We start from the raw sequence: 14,298 nt of genomic DNA, 5'->3' as shown, positions 1-14,298 counted from the left end.
ATTCCTTTATGACCAAATTACTATCATACATCTTTACATATTATACATGTTATGAGGTATATTTTCACCGTCATAAGGGTAGTTTAGTCATAAATAAATTATTTAACCTGCAATAAGTCAGTAATCAATTAATCGAGAGTAAATATCAATTTTCACAAATTTAGTGAATTTTGACTAACAAATGAATTTATTTGTTAGACGGAAGCAAACCTCAGAATGCTATGTGTAATTTTTTAAACCACATGAGATTTAAATATAATTACATCAAATTTCAAAAAAAAAAGAACATAATAATCTTTTAAATTAAAATAAAAAGAGTGTCGTCGTAATTTACGCACTCAAACAAAAATCTAGAATTTGGTCCAACAATAAATGGGAAACGGATAAAGACGGCCATCCAGAAAAAAACACGTCCACGCGTAACGAATCCGGTACTGCTTGACACGCATAAGCATACCAAAATTCAGAGGAAGTGGGACCATTTTGCCCCTGCCGTCTTCAATTGATTCTCCTTCTCCGCCTCTTCACGCGGTGTCTCCGCCCGCCCTCTTCCTTCCTTCCTTCCTTCCCTACGTAATCCTCCTCAACAACTCCAACCCCTCCCCCTCCCCCTCCTCTATATATACCCACATATACATACACATCATCTCCATCTTTGTGATACTTATAATTTCCTCTGCTTTTACTCTTTATCCTTTTGATTTTATCTCCACCCACTCCATCAACATGAGCAACTACACCCAAAATCAAGGTATGTATTCGGGTTTCTGGATTCCGATTTTACTCTGGATTTTCAATTTTTCTAGCACAATCAGTCCTTTTTGACGGAGGAAGACATTTGAAGGAGATTTACTCCGCCGTTAACTCCGTCGAGAAGATGATCAAATATGTTGTAGAATTAGAGATTTGGGAGCTTCGAGATTCTGTGTTGTTTGGAATCAGAAGTGAAAATCACTCTATCTAATGGGATTAGAAAGTAATTTCTCCTATATTTGATTATGTATGTTTCATTCCTATGCAGCTGCATATCCACCTCCGGCCACCGGGTACCCGGCGGAGCCACAGGGCGGGTACATGGCGCCACCGCCGCCGGCTGGTTATCCAGTGAAAGACGGGCAACAGGGTCTGGATCAGGCTCCAGCAGCCACCACTCAGTCTAGAGGCGACGGCTTCTGGAAGGGATGGTTAGTGCTTTAATCCTCTGCTCTCTTGTACTCCATATATGCATAATCAAATACTAGGAATCGAAAGACAGTCGATTCGATACAAATTCACAAGTATCAATAAATATGAGTGATGAAATCCTTTCTGGTTTGTTGCAGTTGTGCTGCTCTCTGTTGCTGCTGTGTGTTGGACGCTTGTTTCTGAGGATTCTGAAATGTTTTTCTTTATGTAATTTGAATTCATTTGACTTTTCGATTTCTATGTATATGTTGGATTTGTTACAGATTTGTGGTATTTTACAACACTCTTTTGTGTATTTTTTAGAGTTGTTTACTGATTTTTGCTATTGTTCTTTACATGTACTCTAATTTTAATATATATGTTCAGAGGTCTTCAGGATTTTCATTTTATTTATATGTGCTGCAGTGCTGCTTTACTGAATTTTTTATTTTGTAGTAAAACTTTGATTTAACCAACAAAATAATTCAATTTTTTTTTCAGATAAATGTAAATTGCATTAAATTAAAGAGAACAACACAAGCAGAGAAAATTGCATGTTCAACCCCAAAATATAGGGTGTTATGTAATATTAATCCCAAATTTTTTAATAGCCAATATTAATTCCATACTTATGAAAAAACGTTGTAAAATTAGCCCCACAATTGGAATTGTATTTTGTCATCTGTTATGAACTTAGAGATATTCTAAGTTTATTGGTTTATCACTCCTAATAAAATATAAAAAAAATAATATATGTATTCTCTTCCAAATCACTTTCTTATTTTTTCAAAAGCTTATTCTACAAATGAAATATATGGTGGTATTTATAGACCACCAAAATTATTGTTACAAAATACACCATGACTATTATAATTACAAATCATTATGGGGGATACAAAATGGTTGGATATTAAAAATGAATATCAAGAGGTGTATGCATTCATATATATATATATATATATGTATATATAATACCCCATTGAATGCATACCTTATCATATGCATCATGTCTCGTTAAAAATCTTGCCTGAAAAAATTCAATAGGATAAAATCAAGGCTAAAGAAAAGAGTACAGTTGTATAATCTCGCCCTCAATTTAAGCAGATATCTTTTAGGTGTCGTATGCCAATATTACGTACGAGTCGTTTGAACACCTTTGTTAGTAATGCCTACATAAACAAGTCTGCTAAGTTCTGACTTGATGGAATTAGTTTAACATCAACTTTGCCTTCCACTTGAAGCTCATGAGTGGAGAAAAATTTGGTGATATGTGCTTGGTTCTGTCGCCTTTTTAATACAACCATTATTGATTTGGCGGATGCATGCCTCATTATCTTCATATATTACTGTAGGATTTTTCTCGATTGATTCTAATCCACATGATTCACGAACATAATGTATTAGTGATCTAAGCCATACACATTCACGCCTAGCCTCGTATAATGTAATTAATTCTGCATCATTTGATGAGGTGGCTACCAAAGTCTGTTTGGTTGAACGCCACGAAATAGCAGTTACACCATATGTGTACTCAATGGATGAGCTTTGTCCATATGAAAACGCTTAAGGACTTTTTCTATATAGTTTAACTGATGAATGAAAATTCCACCCTTAGTATGTTTGAACTGCAGGCCAAGACAATACTTTGTAGTACCTAAATCTTTCATCTCAAACTCACTTTTTAAGTAATCAGCTGATTGTTGAATCTCTTCAAGAGATCCAATAATATTCAAATCATCAACATACATAGTTATGATTACAACTTCCGACTATGTCCTCTTTATGAATAAGCATGGACTTATTTGATTATGGTAAAATCCTTTCTTTATTAAGTAATCACTAAGATGATTGTACTACATATGTCCTGATTGTTTAAGTCCGTACACGGACCTTTTCAATTTGATAGAGTACATATAACGAGGCTTTGACTGCAATACTTCAGACATTTTTAATCCTTTTGGGATTCTCATGTAGATATCTGTATCCAACGACCCGTACAGATATGCAATTACTACATCTATGAGCTGATTTACAATTGTTCAATTACTGATAAATTGATTAAAAATCTAAGTGTGGTTGTATCCACTATAGGTGAATATGTTTCAGTATAATCAATTCTAGGCTTTTGAGTAAAGCCTTAGGCCACAAGTCTAGCTTTGTACGTTACAACTTTATTTCGTTCATTTCTCTTTCGTATAAACACCCACTTATAGCCAACTGGCTTGACACCTTTTGGTATTGGAGTTATAGGTCTAAATACTTCTCGTTTATTTAGTGAGTTTAGCGCATTTTGTATGGCTTTTTTTCAACTTTTTCAATTTTCCATAGTTGGAGGATCATTTTCATCTTCATACATGATTTCGACGGCTACAGAATAGGCAAAAATATCATTTATTTTAATTTCTTTTTGATACCATCCTAAACTGTTATGAGCATAATTAATAGACATATCGTAACTGTCTTCGAGATCTTGCTCATTACTTTTAGAGTCTTCAGATAAAACTGCTTCAGGAATTTATCCTTAGATATGATACTAGTGATCACATTAGTATCGTGATTAATTGAAACGATATGAACCTTTCTCTTTCGAGGATTTGTATCTTTAGAGCCCAAGTGGTCTACCATGCTTCTGGCGTATTTGTGACTCAGATGCCTTTGATTAAGTAAAAATCGCTTCAGGAACTTCTAAACGAGCTGGAACATTTTTAGCCGGAATGTAATTTTCGTGAAAGTTTAGTAATTTTTGGATATAGTGATTATGAAATAGTAACTATAAAATATTATAAATTACTATAATATAGTATAATATAGTACATAGGATTATAAAATACTAGAGAATATTATAAACTACTATAATATTCTATAAACTACTATAGCATATATTAAAAAATACTATAAAACACTAAAAGGCAAACTTAGATGATGTTAGACCTCTTCCGACGGTAGATCACTTTGAATGTTAGACAGCATTTGCATTTAGATAACATCGAACGTTAGATCAACTCCATTCTTAATGTTTTTTTTTTAATTGTTTGTGCTGAGACATCGTGTGTGTGGTGTCTATTTTAATTTGTAATTATTTTGTTATGAGGTATTGTATAGGGTGCCTAATTTAGTTTTGTAATTATAGATGATTATTTAGGATGAGTGGATGAGAAATATTATGAGATGGTTGATTGTGAGTATTGTTGCTAACTATAGTATTAGAGTGTAATTGTTTTGAATTTAAAATAATAATACACGTTATAGGCCATAATGAGGTTAGGCTTAACATTTTGTCCACATGTGCGAGGAATAAAGTCAGTTGTAGCTATGATATCTATGAAATTATAGCTACAATCGACTCTGTTTCTTTCATAGGTATTCTAAACTTTAGACCATAAACGACGTTAGAAAATGACACACACTCAAAAAAATAAACACACACAAAACTTAGCATAACTATAATACAAATTTAAGCATCGTTATGAAGTTACACAAACACTAATAATGTACAAGATAAAGACCAATAAAGTTAGGCCTAATGAGGAAGAGGCCTCACCTATGTTAAGGCTATTCGACATTAGACCATAATAAGGTTAAGCTTATCGAAGAATAAACCTAACGATATTATAGCATAACAAGGAATAGCCTTAAATGACATACACACCATGTAGACTCAAAAAAACAAACACACACATACTTCTGATTCACGCACGTTCAATACACACACGAAGCACGAAATAACCCTAAGCAACATAAGTAACATGTATACTCAATATGCACACAAAAGAAACAAAAACAAACACGCTCGAAACGAAACTAATAAATTTTATTATTGTTCTTAGGTATGATTAGAGGTTTTGGGCCAGCTCTTAGGGTTGTGGCTAGGGACGTGCGCACGATCGTGGGTAGGTGGTTCCATCACTTATCACTGATGCTTCCGATGCTAAGGAAGCATCAACACGACCCATCCTGTCACCTGATCCAGCTCCGGATGGTGCTTCAACATCTCACTGTGTGTTGGTTGAACTGATAAGGCTGCCACCATCATTCGCAGCTCCGAGCACATCACGTGTTGGGCCCTCATCCGCCCCTCCTACTTTGTCCTCCGCATCTCCCAACCCGTCCTTGGTTGCACCACCACCACCTAACATCAGGTTGTCCACCGCGAAATAAGTAAATTAAATTGTTTTATCGCTTTTCATCTAATTTTTAATTCTTTCCTCGAATACTAATTTATAGTGCGATGAATGCCACGGTATGTGCTCATAATCCCCAGCCTCGGGCCATATGCAATAATACTGCCCAGGAATAGGAGAATTGAAAGGTTCCAGTAGCTCTAGGTAATACAATGTCCTATCCAATCTTCAGTTCAATTTCATTTTCATCACCTTCAGTTGAACTCATTCTTCAGGACTAATAATTTCGTATGTCTCTCTCTTTTTCAGCTCAAGTACTATAGAGACTAGCTAGACAACGAGATGCACAAGGATTTTGGCAGCGGGCAGGATTCTACCTCCGCCATACATTGAGTACGCCAGGAAAAACATGAGGTGCCCAATGTGGCTAGTTGAGGAGGTCCAACGCCAAAATGTGTAAGTATTGTGCCTCCCCTGAATTGAAGACAGAAGTCTAGTAGAATAAACCAACAAGGCGGTAAATGCATCATTGTATCGATAATAATATCGAATGATATTAAATAATATCGTTGGTACATAATAAATTTGAATAATATCTAGTATGAAACCGAATGGGCAATTCAATGTGCGGAGTGGCTATCAAATCGAGCTGCAGGGGCGACGTCGTCCACGGCAATACACAGAGAGGCAGTGATGGAGAACTGGGCAAATTTATTTAATAAATGCAAAAAAAAAAAAATTAGTAAAAGCATGCCATTTTGAAAAGATTAGGAAAGTAAGTGGCACCGCGGCCTGACACCGCGGTGCCTCATTTTTTTAAAAAAAAAAAAATTCTCTGTGGCACCGCGGTCACAGACCGCGGTGCAAGAGAGTTTTTTTTTTTAAAAAAAAATATTTTATTTTACGATGAATTGTTGTCAACTTCTCGTTAAAATTTCGGCATTATTATGGCGAATTGTCAACCATCAAATATACTGTTCGACTCCCCTTGATGAGACGAACATTTTCCCACAAACAATTTCAAGTTTTATCAATCGTAAATAATGAATTTTTAGCACGAACACCGCACTTTTCGGCCGTCGATTCGCCGCCACCGGAGCGACCCACAATCATGAACCACCGCCACTGGACTCGCCTCGACCTAACGGTTCTAACGAGACCAACCTAGTTCAATTTTATTAAATATTTGTTAAGATATGAAATTTGAAGTTTTTCCGCCGAAAATTTGCGATAAAGCTGTTTGCTGCCATTTCTCTACTGTCAGGACGAATCACAGATTAAGACCATAGCCGTTCGAATTCTGTCGTCCAGACGATTCCAACAAGACCAGTCTTGCTCAATTTCATCAAGTATTTGTTTGTTCAATTTTTAAAATAGTTATAATTTTATTAAATTCTATTTAATTAATTAATAATACTATTATAATTAATTAAATAATTAATAATACTATTTATAATTAATTAATAATACTATTTATAATTAATTAAATAGAATTTAATAAAATTATAAATATTTTAAAATATATGTATTTTAATTGAACAAACAAAAAAAAAGAAAATGAATTTGACAAACAGTTTCAGCGAATTTTTGGTGGAAAAATCTTCAAATTTTCAAATCTCAACAAATACTTGATGAAATTGAGCAAGACTGGTCTAAATAGTATTATTAATTATTAATTATTAATTAATTATAAATAGTATTATTAATTAATTATTTTTATAAATAGTATTATTAATTAATTATAAATAGTATTATTAATTAATAAATAGAATTTAATAAAATTATAACTATTTTAAAACAAATGTATTTTAATTGAACAAACAAATACTTGATGAAATTGAGCAAGATTAGTCTTGTTGGAATCGTCTGGACGACAGGATTCGAACGGCTATGGTCTTAATCTGTGATTTATCCTGACGGTGGAGAAATGGCAGCAAACAGTTTCAATGCGAATTTTCGACGAAAAAACTTCAAATTTTCATATCTTAACAAATATTTAATAAAATTGAAGTAGGTTGGTCTCGTTAGAACCGTTAGGTCGAGGCGAGTCCAGTGGCGGTGGTTCGTGATCGTGGGTCGCTCCGGTGGCGGCGAATCGACGGCCGAAAAGTGCGATGTTCGTGCTAAAAATTCATTATTTACGATTGATAAAACTTGAAATTGTTTGTGGGAAAATGTTCGTCTCATCAAGGAGAATCGAACGATATATTTAATGGCTGACAACTCGCCATAATAGTACCAAAATTTTAATGAGAAGTTGACAACAATTCGTCATAAAATAAAATAATTTTTTTAAAAAAAAAAAAAAATTTGTCACCGCGGTTTCCAACCGCGGTGACACATTAAATTTTTTTTTTTTTTTAAAAAGCAATGTCACCGCGGTTTGTCACCGTGGTGACACAAAGAAACTTTTTTTTTTAAATAAAAAATTGTGGCACCGCGGTCAGTAACCACGGTGCCACTCACTTTTTTAATAATTTCAATTTTACCCTATTTTACTAACTTTTTATTTTTTTGACATTTTTTTAATAAATTCCCCGGAGAACTGGGGCCAAGATCCACTTCATCTGGTTTGTTCATCACAAAATTTTCTGTGTAGAATGTGGCTTCCACATGTTAGTGCTACTGCGAGCTCCCTCAATTTCTCTTATACGAATACCCTTTTATTATTTAAAAAATTATTAATTTCTATCTTAAAATTTTTTTTATCAATTTTTCAAAAAACACTGAATCACAGGCGAAACTATTTTTTTTAATTTTTTTGTTTATCTATTTTTTTTAAATGCCAATTCATGAAATATTTGTAAACTTATTTTATAATTTTAGGACGGAATCTTTTTTCATCTCTAGATGGCGAAAATTATTGGGCAATATATTTTCCATCTCTGAAGCCCTGCTCTCTTGTAGTGCTCGGACTAAACCTGCCAATTCTTGTTATTAATTTCTTTTTTGATTTTTTAATTTTGAGATGTTTTAAAATATTTCATAAAGCATGGACTGAAACTCATATATGTCCTATTTCAAAGGACTTAAAATAAATTTTGGGCCTTCTTTGTAGACAATATCCAAAATTGCTGTCCCACCAAACACACCCTAAGTCAAAGTACACTAATTGGATCACTTTGTGGTTGACAAATTTGCCGCTATTGTTGTCATCCTTTTCATTTAGAAGGGGCAAAAGTTAAATAATTGGTAAAGAAGTGGTACAAAGTTAAATGATTCTCTCTTTTTTTTTTATCTATTGAAATAAAATAAATAAATAAATTAGTTCTGGAGTGCAAATTCATTTCAAAATTGCAGTGCAAAAAATACAATAAAATAAAAATATATTTAAAAATAAAAGGATAAATTACATCTACACATCCTAAGTTTAGGTGTAATTACATAAACACTCTAATTTTTTCTATAGAATTATAAATACGCCCCCTGCCTTGAGGTTGTAATTGTAAGGGTAAATTACAATAATCTCCCATTTGGTTCAGTATAATTATGAATACCCTCTTTTTGTTTGAAAAATTACAAATACCCCTTTATGTTTGATGAAATTATATAATCCTTAAATTGAGGTATGAAATTGTCAGTTTTGCCCTTACTGTATTTCTTTTCTAAAAATATTTAAAACTTATAAAAAAATCAAACGGGGGTGGATGAAAAATTCAAAAGTTGTCCATTTAGTCCATAAAAAATTCAAAAATTTTGAAAAATAAATATAATTATAATTTTTAATCCACTAAGGCATTTTTGACAATTCAACGAAAAAATTGGATGAAAGCCGAACGGATTGAGCTAATTATCAGACACCCTCTAAATTACATCCCTAATTATAATTATAAGTACCGCACCTCCTACTTAGGGCAAAATTTGACACCCAAACCCCCACATTGAATTAAATTAAATTGACATCCGCGCAGACGGTGTTCTTGTGATTTTTGTAAACTACAGAAGATATTTATATAATTAAATCTAATCTTAACGACACCGACCTAAATTATCCTAAAATAATTATTCAACATAAATTAAAGGGTCTTGTAAGAAGTTTGCATAATCCCCACTAGGGATCAATATTTAGTCTATTATAATTTAACTCAAATTATGTACTTTTATTGTTTAAATGTTGCCAAAGTAAGGATAATAAAAATAATAAAAAGAAAAAAGGCCAATTCAACTAAAAAAAACAAAAGAGGAAGAATAAATGTCATTTCAAGGTTGTTGAATCCATTTGTTTAACATGAAAGAAGATAGGATATATACATCTACAAGACAAATTGGCACTTTTAAGTACTTTTGTTTAATCATTAAATTATCATCAAAATCCTTTTGATATGAATAGAAGACAATGATTCCAACAAGTAGTTGATTGATGTGGTTGAAAACTAATCAATTTATTTGATTCTTGAATTGGGATCAATATTATTAAAATTTTATGTAAATCCCAAGCTTCATAATTCTTTTTTTTATTATTATTTTAATAAACTTTAAAATTCATTTCAGTCGTCTCGATCGATTGAAAGATAATAAAATACGCGCATAAAATTTAAGGTACTAGAACTTAATTTGTACTCGATTCGGGACTTAAACGTAATCTTTTATATTTCATAAAATTCAGTAAATATTATTTCTTCTTTTTTTGTTTTTCGTTCCTCTCGTATAATAAACGTTCAGCTCGGCTCGATCTGTGCATAATTAATAAAATATTTTTTTTCTTATAATACATGGACCACATTGATAGACCAAATAAATTAATATATGTCATTAATTAAACAAAAAATAAAATATTCAATCTAAATTTTATAGGGACCACATAATATGTTTGGTTTAGGCGGCCAAAAAGCATATTATTATTTAAAAAAATTGGATATAATATCATGGAAGACTAATAATAAATATGTATTAAAATGGATTAATTAATTAAATATAAAGAAAAATTAGAGTGATATCAAAATCCCATGATGTAAAGAGTAAAGACAAATGTTCATCTCCTCAATGTGCCCAAAACCCAATGGAGATTCAAACAATGTTAACTGATTGATAACCACAAAGTGATCCCAATTTGTGTACTTTGACTTAGGGCGTGTTTGGTGGGGCACAATATGTTGCTCATTATTGTCCTCTTTCCATCCAATTTCAGCTCATGCAACTCCAGAAAAAGTTACTTTAGTTCTTCCCATATTAAACTCTAAAAATTAATTTTTTTTTATTTTAATTATTGGGTTGGCATTGAAACGCTAACAATATAAATATTTCAAGATGCAAAAATATACCAAAAATATAAAAATAAAAATATCAAGTGATTTATCTTTTCTCAGTACCAAACACCCCCTTAGACAAAATCTGTTTCACACGTTAATGCATATGAGAATATATATATATATGTGTGTGTGTATTCACCTTTGTAAGGGTGGTTTGGTCATAAAAAATATTTGTTTGACATGCAATAAATCAGTATTAAATTAATTGAATGTAAATATTTTCATTCAACTTTTTTATTAATATCAGCAAATTCGATAAAAATTGACTAATGGAGGAATCTATTTGTCAGACAAACAAATGTCAAGACTACTAGATGTAATTTCTCAGACAAACAAACGTCAAGGCTACTAGATGTAATTACTCAAACCACGTGAAACCTACGAGTATTTATATCAAATTCAGGAAAGTGAAATGTAATTATACCTATATAATTAGTATGCATTTTATTTTTAAGTTATAATTTAATTTAATTATACTTTTTTAATTCTCAAAAGAATACGGGTCAATCACGTGTTGGTATGATACCAATGTGAGATACTAAAGTGTGATAAAAGATTCTTTTGCTTGGCAAGCCCCATCCAATGTGGATTTTTTTTATCACATTTTGTTGTATATTGATATTACACGGTATTTTCGATCTTATATATTATTGCTTTTTTCAATTTAATCTTATTTGTTACGATTTCCTCACGTTGTATTTAATAATTAACGACTCTATTAATTATTAAACCAAACATCTATGTGAGGACTAAAATTGAAAAAAAATTCAACTTATGGAGTGCAATGTGATAAGATCATAACAAACATGATTCAATTAAAAAAGACACCGGCATATGATACCAAAAATACGATTGGTCGATATTGCACTAATGTGTTATTGACACTGATCCGGATTGAAATCTGCGCCACCTCCTTGGTCGAATGAATTGGTTCTCCAAGCGGCTTGAGGTCGCTATTTCTCCCAAACTAATGTAAGGGCCCTGAGAAAGAGAAGCAGATCGTTAGGCTTGTTGGGGCAGTCCCCAGCTAAAATCCTCCAATGCTCAAGTCATTGTGGTTTCGAGGTGGTGAAAGCAGGTCGCTTAGCGAGCTAGCGAGCCTGAGCTATGAAAAGTAAAGAGTAATAGAAAAGGCGTACATGAATGCACTGACTATGGAGTATTTATAATGTAAGACTAGGGGTCTTGTTGGTCTAATAGGCGTCTTCCACGCGACCTGATCCAGATCGTGACCTGGCCCGATAAAAAATGCACGGATCTTCCAAGTAAAATCGTAAATTTTGGACTTTTCAGGGGCAAAATAGTCTTTTTTTTAGACAAAATTATGATTTTTACCATCAAACACATATTTTTATTAAATAAAAAAATAAAATTACATGATATTATTATAATTTAAAATAAAATGAGAAATAATTTAGAAATTGAAAATGTGATAGAAAATGTTAAATGGAAGGTATGATTATTGAATGATGATCAAATTTCTGATAAAAAGCAGAGAAAGAAAGAAAATAAGAAAAAAGAGACCCACAATCATTTCTGTCTCTCTAAAAACCTTTTTGTCAACTTCTTATTTGAACGCTTTCTCAGAAAAGTACACTTCCTTTTGATTCCTCCTCTACATCATGCTCCACTCTCTCCTCACCACCACCACCGCCAATAATCCCTCCGCCTCCATGACCTCCGCCGGAAAACGCCCCGTTGACCTTTCCTCCACTGATGTCTCGGACCCCGTCAAGCGCCTCCGGTCCCACCTCTCCCCGGAGCAAGACCCACAACCCGATGAAGAGGGGGGGAAGGAGGCGGGGCCGCAGTTCCTACCCCCCGCTGCTGCTTCTTCTGCAGCCCAGTACGAGTCCGACTCTGACGCCACCGGCCTCCGCCTCCTTGGCCTCCTACTACAATGCGCCGAGTGCGTAGCCGTGGACAATCTCGACGACGCCGGCCAGCTCCTCCCTGAAATCGCTGAGCTCTCCTCCCCCTTTGGCTCCTCCGCTCAACGCGTCGGCGCGTACTTTGCCGACGCTCTCTCGGCGCGCGTCATCAGCTCTTACCTCGGCACCTACTCCCCCCTCACCCCCTTATCCAAATCTCACCACCAGAAACTCCTCAATGCCCTCCAAATCTACAATTCCATCACCCCTTTAATCAAATTCTCACACTTCACCGCCAACCAGGCCATCCAGCAGGCGGTGGACGGCGCCGACCACGTCCACGTCATCGACCTCGACATCATGCAGGGCCTCCAGTGGCCGGGACTGTTCCACATCCTCGCCTCCAAATCCCGAAAGCTCAAGTCCTTCAGAATCACTGGCCTCGGATCGTCAGCCGAGCTGCTGAGCTCCACAGGCCAGCGTCTCGCGGAATTCGCAAGTGCACTCAGCATTCCTTTCCAGTTCCAACCCCTGGAAGGGAAAATTGGCAACGTAACAGACCTCAATCAATTAGACATCAAGATGGGGGAAACTGTTATAGTGCATTGGATGCACCATTGCTTATACGACGTAACGGGCAGCGACTTAGGCGCTCTGCGATTGTTCACTTTGATTAGGCCTAAATTGATCACCATCGTCGAGCAAGATTTAAGCCATGGGGGTAGTTTCCTAGGCCGATTCGTCGAGGCATTGCATTATTACTCGGCGTTGTTTGATGCATTGGGGGACAGCTTGGGGGCAGAGAGCGTGGAGAGGCACACGGTGGAGCAGCAATTGTTGGGGTGTGAGATCAGGAACATTGTGGCAGTGGGGGGGCCGAAACGGACGGGGGAGGTGAAGGTGGAGAGGTGGGGAGATGAGCTAGTTCGGGTTGGGTTTAGGCCTGTTTCGTTGGCGGGCAATCCGGCCGCCCAAGCTAATCTCTTGCTTGGGATGTTCCCTTGGCAAGGGTACACTCTGGTGGAGGAGAATGGGTGCTTGAAGCTGGGGTGGAAGGATTTGTCGTTGCTCACCGCCTCGGCTTGGCAGCCGATGGATTAGCATCCTTAGGAGTTCATTGTAACGTGACAACCGGGAAATGGAGTCCGATTTTGGGATCTTGGCATCGATGAAACGTTGACGATGATGGGGGATCATATGAGAAGTTGATGTTCTTGGTTATCAATGTGGATATGGAGGAATGGATCACACACATTGAGAAGTGAATTTGATCTTGTTCACTTGGTTGATTCTTCTTGGTGATACATTGTATTGTATTGGTTTAGTTTGAGATATATATATAGAGAGAGTATCATTCTTTGATGGTGAAATAAGAAGGATATTGTGCTAATATTTGATGATCATAGGGTCCTTTGGTGGAATCATAGATTATCCTTCTGGATGTTAAGAATGTGTAATTCCCAAGAATTAGGAGAAATGTGTTGATATGGAAAATGGAATTAGTTGTGATGGATTGAAGTGCAAACTGAGAGCAATGTAAGTTCTTGGAAGAAGTATTCAACTAATCACTACAACCTATGATGATAATTCCATTTTTGCTTGTCATGTTGGCGTAGAATCCAACTTTTTGTCTATTGTGTAGGTGTGGGAATTCGGACGTTCTTTGAGAATTGTGAACTGTGATTGGATTGTACGTCTTTTAATAAAAAAATGATTTTGTAATAGAGAAGAGATATGTTTAGAGAAACAACAAATAATTTTGGATACTTAGTATGGAAAAATAAGAGGATGACCATTTTGTAATATATTGTTTTAGAATTTAGAAGTGAGAGAGGTGTGAAATAATTTTTTGAAAAATTTAGCTAGTACCAAACATATATGTATGTTTTAGAA

The 14,298-nt window shown here is 34.9% G+C and overlaps 2 protein-coding genes and 1 long non-coding RNA gene across 3 annotated transcripts; all 3 read left to right on the top strand.

Moving 5' to 3' along the window:
* Positions 1-500: 500 nt before the first annotated feature.
* On the top strand, positions 501-1,574 carry LOC105178581 (cysteine-rich/transmembrane domain PCC1-like protein). Its single transcript, XM_011102087.3, has 3 exons — positions 501-751; positions 1,022-1,184; positions 1,323-1,574. Exons 1-3 carry the CDS (start codon positions 727-729, stop codon positions 1,366-1,368), a joined length of 234 nt encoding a protein of 77 aa, XP_011100389.1. The 5' UTR covers positions 501-726; the 3' UTR covers positions 1,369-1,574.
* Positions 1,575-3,921: 2,347 nt separating this feature from the next.
* On the top strand, positions 3,922-6,196 carry LOC148784821 (uncharacterized). Its single transcript, XR_016063016.1, has 3 exons — positions 3,922-5,303; positions 5,389-5,489; positions 5,595-6,196. It is a non-coding gene; the product is annotated as an uncharacterized LOC148784821 (long non-coding RNA).
* Positions 6,197-12,054: 5,858 nt separating this feature from the next.
* Positions 12,055-13,996, top strand: LOC105178582 (scarecrow-like protein 23). Its single transcript, XM_011102088.3, has one exon. The coding sequence runs from the start codon at positions 12,157-12,159 to the stop codon at positions 13,504-13,506; it is 1,350 nt and encodes a 449-aa protein (XP_011100390.1). The 5' UTR covers positions 12,055-12,156; the 3' UTR covers positions 13,507-13,996.
* Positions 13,997-14,298: the final 302 nt, after the last annotated feature.

Source organism: Sesamum indicum, linkage group LG12 (genome assembly GCF_026168435.1).
Source record: "Sesamum indicum cultivar Baizhima isolate 11 linkage group LG12, ASM2616843v1, whole genome shotgun sequence".
NCBI lineage: Eukaryota > Viridiplantae > Streptophyta > Magnoliopsida > Lamiales > Pedaliaceae > Sesamum > Sesamum indicum.
Note: the sequence above shows the minus strand (reverse complement) of the source record. Positions and strands in the feature narration are given on the sequence as shown.

What these genes read in the sequence shown, in the direction of transcription:
- LOC105178581 (XM_011102087.3), top strand. Translation starts at nt 727, where the DNA reads ATGAGCAACTACACCCAAAATCAAG. An exon ending in CAACTACACCCAAAATCAAG is followed by an intron (nt 752 to 1,021) that starts GTATGTATTCGG and finishes ATTCCTATGCAG; the next exon opens with CTGCATATCCACCTCCGGCC. An exon ending in GACGGCTTCTGGAAGGGATG is followed by an intron (nt 1,185 to 1,322) that starts GTTAGTGCTTTA and finishes GGTTTGTTGCAG; the next exon opens with TTGTGCTGCTCTCTGTTGCT.
- LOC105178582 (XM_011102088.3), top strand. Translation starts at nt 12,157, where the DNA reads ATGCTCCACTCTCTCCTCACCACCACCACCGCCAATAATCCCTCCGCC.